Source organism: Tachysurus fulvidraco, chromosome 13 (assembly GCF_022655615.1).
Source record: "Tachysurus fulvidraco isolate hzauxx_2018 chromosome 13, HZAU_PFXX_2.0, whole genome shotgun sequence".
Taxonomy (NCBI): Eukaryota; Metazoa; Chordata; class Actinopteri; order Siluriformes; family Bagridae; genus Tachysurus; species Tachysurus fulvidraco.
Window position 1 is genome coordinate 15,817,340 of NC_062530.1, and position 8,963 is coordinate 15,826,302.

General features: G+C 39.3%; 1 protein-coding gene across 1 annotated transcript in view; it reads left to right on the plus strand.

The window, feature by feature from the left end:
- The window catches only part of wnt2 (wingless-type MMTV integration site family member 2), a 7,666-nt gene extending 1,391 nt beyond the window's left edge, over positions 1 to 6,275 (plus strand). The window contains exons 3-5 of the mRNA XM_027162046.2: positions 2,353 to 2,630; positions 3,367 to 3,631; positions 5,599 to 6,275. Of these exons, the coding sequence (XP_027017847.2) occupies positions 2,353 to 2,630; positions 3,367 to 3,631; positions 5,599 to 5,804 (749 nt within the window). The 3' untranslated portion in view covers positions 5,805 to 6,275. The remainder of the gene's footprint in view (positions 1 to 2,352; positions 2,631 to 3,366; positions 3,632 to 5,598) is intronic.
- The last annotated feature ends 2,688 nt before the right edge of the window (positions 6,276 to 8,963 follow it).

The following is an 8,963-nucleotide window of genomic DNA, read 5'->3' on the forward strand; positions in this document are numbered from 1 at the left end:
ACTTTATTCAAATATAAAGTATTTAATATATGAAGGACTTCATGTCCTTGTTTAACGGTGACATTGGTAAACCATTGCCTAATAATGTCACAGATCATTCCATATCTGATTATATAAATTCAAAAAAAGGAGTAGATTAATTTAAAATGAACTTTACAGCTTTGCCCTGAGGCTCGTAAATCCATAGCCAATCCATCAACACTCTGACATGGACTTCACACAGAATTAGTTTGGCATTTACAGGGGGATCATTTCAGAGTTGTTTTCCAATAAACTTGGGGAGATATGGGGTGAAGACAACATATCTCAGGAGGCTTTACTCATGCATTAGATTTCTTCACCTTTATACACAAGACTTCTTGAAAGAAACATCATTGGTTTTTCAAACGTTCTAAAAATAATGTTGACGAGTTATCTTACGGTTATTCCATAAGATTTGATATCTCTTTTAGGGGAATTTCACTTGCATAAATCTGATATATAACATCTCCAAACCGGATCTGTATGTTATTTATTGTATATTTAAAGTTGATTCATGATTCCCATTAAAGCTGATTAATCATGACCATTAATTAAAACAAAGCAAACTTCTAAAATCATCTGCCTTTGGTAAAGTTAGGAACCTAACTGCATTTGATTTATTTGAAATAATAATTTTATACATCTATTTTGTTCATAGCCTAGGTGGGATAACCTACTGAATGCATTTCTGTAATATGATGTCTTCTACCTTTACACTTTAACCTTTGGAGTCAATGTATGTAAGCTATTATGCAATCTGCTGATTGTGATTTTGAAATAAATATAGTTTAAAAAAGACGGAGGAATCACATTGAACAATAATAATTAAGGTGTGTAGGCTATAATCCAATTCAATTTACTTGAAAATAAAATAAAACTATATGTAGCCATGTTTTAGTATTACATTAATATTAAATTAGTTAACTGGCATAATGTGTTTTTATATTTGAAAAGGATTTATATTTTATTGTTTTATGCCACAGTTGAGCTCTGCAATATAAACTAACATGATAGCCTTTTTGAATGAGAATGTCATACAGAAAAAAACAAAATCAAGTGTTTTAAAAACATCTTATTTAGTTCTTATTCTTTCTTATTTTATAACTTCATATTTCCCTACGATCAGTCCATCAGTTTTGCTACAACACTATTTGAAAATATTTAGTGACATAAAACACACTGTAAATTTTTTTACTATGGTCCAGACTGCTCACGCTGGTGGTCCGTTCAGCATGCAAGAGCCATTAAGACACTTAATTAAACTGTTGATCTAAATAATACCACAGGATCTGCACTTACAGTGAGATTCCATAATCATGTCATGGGTCTATTACAGACTTGCTAACACCTGATACAGCAGATTCAATTTCTTTTGTTTGCTTCAAGGACCACTCCTTATTTAACCAGTCTTCTGCTGCTGAAAATTTTGCTTGTGAATTTTACAAATGTGTAAAAAAAAAAAAAGTACATGATGTTTAAATAATCAGGTAAAACTGGTCTGCGGTTGTAAAATCATATCAATGGGAACATCTACATAGACACTCAGGGTCAGTCTCCCAGGCCCTTTCAGCTAGTCTCCACATAAAAGTTAAGTTAAATCTCTGTCTTTAATCTTTTCCTTTGGTATTTAGACCTCCCTGAAAGTCCAAATACCCATCATAGGGCATTATAGGGAGGCCCTGACTGGCAGTGTTTCTCAGTGGCATTGTGAAAATCTACTTATTGTCAATGTCAGTGCACTAATTTAGGACAATTGCAGGGATTTTTTGGGACGAATATTCCCTTATACTGACAAAGCTCTAAAATGAAATGTTAAAACTCATGACCCCTGCTCTTGTTGCACCTCTTCTCTGATGAATTGGGTGTTTTTGTTCTTACTCACTCTGTCTCCTGCATTGTCAAAACATTAATGTGACATATTCAGTCACATTAATGCTCTTACATCTTATTCTGTCACATTAATGCTCTTACATCCACATAAAGATCACTCGCACTCATGATCCACATCCGGGTCATGTGGCTTTAGAGAGCTGTGAAAAAAAAGCTTGAAGACAAACCACTAGCAAGGGTACATCACAGTGTTCTCCTATAAGCTCCTCTGCTGTTTGGCCTTTGGATTGTCTGTTTGTCAAACAGCCAAATTTGTCAGTTCATTGAATGTGCAAGAGCTTTCTGCATTTTATTTGAGTTCTTGCACATGCTTACTTGCACTTCTGTATTTTACATTTCATCTGTGTGTGTGTGTGTGTGTGTGTGTGTGTGTGTGTGTGTGTGTGTGTGTGTGTGTGTGTGTGTGTGTGTGTGTGTGTGTGTGTGTGTGTGTGTACACAGGCAGTCGTGAGGCTGCCTTTGTGTACGCCATCTCCTCAGCAGGCATGGTCCACACACTGACCAGAGCCTGCAGTCAGGGTGAGCTAGACTCTTGCTCCTGTGACCCGGGAAAGAAGGGCTCATCACACGATGCCAAAGGCCCCTTTGATTGGGGTGGCTGTAGTGACCACGTGGACCATGCCATAAAGTTCACCCAGGCGTTTGTTGATGCCAAGGAGAAGAAGGAGAGAGATGCACGAGCACTCATGAACCTGCACAACAATCGTGCAGGAAGGAGGGTAATTATTTTTGGATTTATTCATAAAAGCAGCACATAACCCCTGATATCATCAGGGTCGTTTTCCACTGTTATAAAACAGTAAAGTTCCAATTTCATTTCTCCACCCAAAAACAGTACTTGCTCAAGTCTCACCCTTGCTTAACTTGATAATCTCACATAAGAACTGCTGATGTAATCATAAAAACAAATTCCTCTGCTTTTCCCCAGGCTCTTATTAATAATATGCTCGTGTTTTTCAACAATTTATTCTACACAATTTTAGAAAGGAAATCTTGTGGTTTCTTCCTCTTGTTGCTTCAGACAGATTTTTGCCAGTGTTGTTTCTGGCTTATTCATTAGAGATTTAAATGTAGATCCGGATTTCTGTAAATCTGGTTTCTGCCTATTGTTAAAAGTACATACAAATAAAAAAGTCTTAAAATTAATTTTTATTGTAAAGACTGCACATACTTCTTCCTAAGTTTGGGAAGGCATAATTTTAATAATTTGCCAAGGCATTTTCTCAGCTGGCATAGTAACAGACAGTAAAGTACAGCTTCCACTTCCCAACGTTATTGCTACTAGACCCTTAGCTGTTCACAGCATTGCTTCCTATCAGTTTTAATAAGAGCTAGGTACAGGGCCTTTAAACATAGCTTGAGAATGACCTAATGGAAGACAATCCATTCACAACGAGCCCTGACAACGGACTCAGAATATGGACCAACTAAATCCAAGTATTTTCTCTTATCCAGGCAGTGAAACGTTTCATGACACTGGAATGTAAATGCCATGGTGTGAGTGGGTCCTGCAACATTCGGACGTGCTGGCTAGCCATTGGTGACTTTAGACAGACGGGTGACTACCTGCGCAAGAAGTACAACAGCGCCACCCAGGTAGTAATGAACCGTTATGGGACAGGCTTCACCATTGCCCACAGGAAGTTCAGGAAGCCCACAAAGAATGATCTGGTATACTTTGAGGACTCGCCTGACTACTGCATATGGGATCACGAATCTGGTGAGCAGTGATATTTGAGAATTGAGTACTGTACATATGTCATGCAACTACACACCTAGTGCACTTTATTGTGTGTGAAAACTTCAAAAGAAAATAAAAGTTGAGGAAAAACCTGAATTTGCCAGCCAGTATCATACACCCTTGTTAGTCCTGCTGTATTCCTTCACCAGCTGTGCTACTCTACTAGCAATCTGTAAAGCATTAGTCTTGCCTCTGAACTTAGTGAGAACGTAACCAGAGAGTTGAAGCCATTTAGCTGCCTATTACATTCACAAGAGGCAAAGTTGTCACAGTAGAATCCTGAATGCAGTCGGCTAGTGTCCCCGCAAGGCAAGAGACCATCTCTGCCTTCCTTTATCGTGTGCTCATGGTTGTATGCGTGAGTGTGTTGAAGTGTACTGAATAACACCAGGTGTGCCTGTGTGGAGTGCGGGAGGGGTAAAGGTGCCTGTCAGGCTGCAGATGATCCTGGGCTATCAAGTAACAGCGCGTTTAAGACACATTACCACAGATCTGTGGACAGCACAGGAGCTGAAACATGATCCCTGCTCTCAACCACTATAAATTACTGGCCTCACCAGAACACCTCTCTTCTGTCTGCCCCTGAATGGGCAGAAATATTTAGAGTCGTAGGTCATGTCTCATAACTTCCCACAGGGTGCATGATGATCTCTCTGAAAAATCTTTTGGCCTGTGTTTTTTAAACTTCTTCTTCTGAACTGTGAATTGTGTTTTCCCAAAAGAATAGAGGACCATGTATAAATAAAATGCATGATCAGATGACAACATGATACGCAGAAAAACTCTGTGTTATTCCAGTACCCCTAGTCATATGCACCTTGAAGATTGTGTCCAAGCACAAATGCTGGCAGGATTGTTTTGAGACACCACGGCTGAAGTGAAATGGTGTACAGTGTATGTACATTGATCTCAGTGTGGTCAGGCACGAGGAAGACTCAGAGAAGAGGTTTGTTCGAGGGTAATCCCAAGATGAAGCCCGCAAGAGCTCTTCATCTTTGAAAGTGTGAAATCAATTCCAGCAACAGCACATGCTAAAGTCATCTTGTGGCATGCCTCATATCTTAATTCAGTAAGCAGATGCACCTCAGGTGATGATGTAACCAAAATCATCCTGGCATACCAGCCATTTGGACGGTCGAGTGGGGGATGGGGGCTGCTGGGTCATGCCCAAACATATCTCTCAATCGCGTGCAAGACACAGAAATGACAAATAAGGGCCAGGTTCGCCAATTAAAACCTTAAACATATCTAATCATGATCCAATCTGCAAATTCAAAGGCTAAATTGGGGTTACATAAGCCAGCTGACAGGAATCCTCTGTTGTGTTTCTAAAGGTTAACATCAGTGTTCTCATAGTCCATGATTGTTTTCCCAGTGCTAGGTTGGGCCGTCAGTCTGAGAGCCATCATGCACAAAGCCCTGAGAATTTTCCCAGGATGCCACATGAAAGCTTGGGTTGATACAAGGTCTTTAACAATTTCGATATCAGCGGTCGATCAGTGCCGCACCAGTCTCCACGCTGGGAGGGGTTGTCTAGATTAGGGCTGTTGAAATGAGCACGCGATGAAGACTTGCAGCTGCAGCTGATAGGTCCTATCATCAGTCCCTCATCTTATGAAGGACCAAGCGGTCATCTTCTTACCCAGCTCAGTCTGCTCTGCTGCTTCTTCTGGAGCGCCAGACGTCTGCCAAGCAGCGAAACCAGATTGTTCAGCCCATCATTCCACATCTCAAGTGACCATACCAGCAAACTGTACATAAACTCCTTTTGATATTATTAGGTATAATGATGTGTGTTGAATGCTTTGAGTGGTTTGTCTGAACTGCGTGTTTAATTAAGATCAATAACCTGAAAAATGTCTTTGAATCAAAATGTGTTCAAATAGTACAGGTACACTGTACATGGTTTACACTTGTCCTGAGTGTGTCTGTCTCTTCTCTTGCAGGGTCAGTGGGCACAGGTGGGCGCGTGTGTAACAGGACTTCACACGGAGTTGACAGCTGTGAGGTCATGTGTTGTGGGCGGGGATATGACACTTCCCGTGTGAGTCGCACCACCAAGTGTGAGTGCAAGTTCCATTGGTGCTGCACTGTCCACTGCAGAGACTGCCAAGAAGAGGTGGACGTCCACACATGCAAAGCCCAATCATGACCACTGTCAACTGCAGTCATGAGAGACATATGATGGTAATTACAAAGCGTCTTTTTGTAGCACGGGACTGATCCAGGATCAGGTTTTGTGACTTGCATTATTGTTCATGAGGGCTATCCTAGTGCAGGTAAGGAACTGCACCCTAATTTAGCACACATACTAATATACTTTATAAATCTTAGCCATATCGTTTAAGGCTTCAGGAGATAATATTAGAACCAATCATTTGAAACTAGGACAAAATAATTGAGCTGAAGGCTTCAAGAGGTTGGCTAAAGTAATAGCCATCAACAACAACTGACAACATATCTGATCGTACATCTTAGAAATCATTGACTATTTTTAAACATATTTTTATTGTTCTTTATAACATATTTATTAAGTGCTGTATCAGAACTGATTATCTTCAGCATTATAAATGTTGAAATGTAAATACAATATACATTTATTTAAAATAAAGCTTACATGTATATGCATTTCTTATGAGTGTTTAAAGTGTTTCATTCTTATCCTGCTCAAACCAGGTATTTATCCAGAAACCCAGTGCTACCCAGTAATAATATGTCATTCTGATTCCACTTAACTGATGCCCAGATGTTTATGGTGACTGCTTATTTGACTTCTTGGTCCAGTATAGATTATAATGTGTGGCTCATCTTTTTCTGTCAGCCTTTCTTATCACAGCACAGATGTGAGCTGTGTATTTTTGGTTGGTGGACTGTTTGTGACACAGTGATGTGCAGTAGTGTTCTAATACACCAATACCATACTGTACAGTGCATATTTTATACTATTTATCTAATAGATATGGATTTTATAGAGATTTTATTATAAAGATGTTAATTTCTAAACAAATGTGGGCTGCAGTGTGGAGAAAAAAGGAGAGCCAGAAAAAAGTTCCTCTTAATGAGACTGGAATTCTTCTTTGTAAACTTTATTTAATATTAAAAATTATGACTATGCTGTGTGTAAAAAAAACTTTGCTTTTTACCACTAGAGGGCAGCAAAAGTGTGGTCATTGTCCACTGACTAAGACTAGACTACTTGTCTACTAGAACTATTACAGTAACTGATTATTTATAAGTGCTCATTTTGTCAAACTTTTCACTTAGCAGCTGCCAAATTACACAGAGAGTGATGATCAGGCAGGACTTTCTTGCTAGCTGTTATTGTAGAAAGAAAACAATTACCACATCAAACCACACATCTGTACATAGCCACAGACAAATAAGATAAGATATATATATATATATATATATATATATATATATATATATATATATATATATATATATATATATATATATATCACCCTCTCTCTCTCTCTCTCTCTCTCTCTCTCTCTCTCTCTTTCTATCTCTCTCTCTCTCTCTCTCTCTCTCTCTCACACACACACACACACACACACACACACACACACACACACACACACACACACACACACACACACTCTCTCTCTCGCTCTCTCACACACACATACACACGCACACACACTCACACACTCTCTCTCTCTCTAACACTTTTTATTTCCTCTATTACATAGAGTCTTCTTTTACATTATAGTAATGGAATGTTAAAAGCAATTAGAAATAGAAAATGGCTTGTTTCAGTGTTTTTATGCACTTGTGACGACTACACTATCTGAATGAGGTTTTAAGCTCTGTCCACTTTAATAGGAACACCTGTATACCTGTTCATTCATGCAATTATCAAATAAGCCAATCATATGGTAGCAGCAATTAATGAAGGGAGAGGGCTGAGGAAAATGGACAGACTGGTTCCATGAAGTCTCCAGTAACTCATGCATCCAGTCTTTACAACTGTAGTCAGCTCAAAAGCATCTCAGAATGCACAACTGCAGAAGACCACAGGCTTAAATTCTTGTTAGACAAAAAAGAAAACTGAGGTTATACAGTAGTAAGCAGAGCTTCAGATAAGACAAATTCGTTTGGTTTCAACAGGCTTGTGCTGTCTGAAGCCCCAGATTATTGTTCTTGGCTGAAAAAGTGGAACCCAGTGTGGAACCCAGTGTGGAACCCAGCGGGGATGTGGTAGCCTAATGGTTAAGGTAGCCTAGTGGTTAAGGTGTTGGGCTACCAATCGGAAGGTTGTGAGTTCGATTCCTACATCCACCAAGCTGTCACTGCTGGGATACTGAGCAAGGCCCTTAACCCTCAATTGCTCAGTTGTAAAAAAAAAAAAAAGTAAGTCGCTCTGGATAATGGCGTCTGCTAAATGCTGTAAATGTCTTTTGCTGTTGCAGACCATCTGCCTCATGGCTTGACATCTTGTGCATGCTGGGATGATTTTCTGCTCACCATGGTTGTAAACTCTGGTTATTTAAGTGACAGTAGACTTTTAGCCATTTTCAACTAATCTGGCCATTCTCCTTCTTTAACAATGAGTTTAAAGTTTAACTATGTTCACTGGATTCTTTCATATACACCATTCTGTGTAAACAGCAATGAGAGATGTTCAATCTTATTTGTAAACCGCTGGTGTTTATGCAAGTTTTCTTTACCCTCAAGCAGGAACCACACTTGATTCCACCTGTTTAATTAGTTGATCTTGGATGTCAAAATACTATGCGGTGTGATTTCTGCTTGGTTGGAATGAAAACTTACACTGGCCCTTTCTGGATAAAATTAGACGCTCCTGTGCTAGAGATTGCTGTGTGTCAAATTCAGTAGTTTCTGAAACATTATAACCAGCCAGCAAAGAAAAAAATAAAGGCGAGATCGTGCTGCTTTCACAAAGCTGAATCAGAGTAAGCAAAAACCTTATTTAATCACACATTTTTTTACAGTCTATTTTATTTTGCATCCCAGGAAGTTCAGCCATGATACATCCCCTTGGAACAGAGGGGGTTTAATGACTCATGGCCCAACAGTGACACCTGGTGGTGCTGTGGCCTGAACCCCTGACTTAACTCAGCCTTAAACACTGAACCACCACTGGAGTGATCTCATGCATGATGTACAGCAGATGTACAACTGTTCTTTTAAAGTGGCTAGATACTTGTCCAAGAAAAGCGTGCATCCCTAATGCAAGCCAATTTCCTTTATAAAGCCCACAAAGTGCAAACAAAACATTAAAACAATTGTTTCCAGCTGCAACTTGACATGTTTTTCTATTCATATTCAGAAGGATATTAAAGAG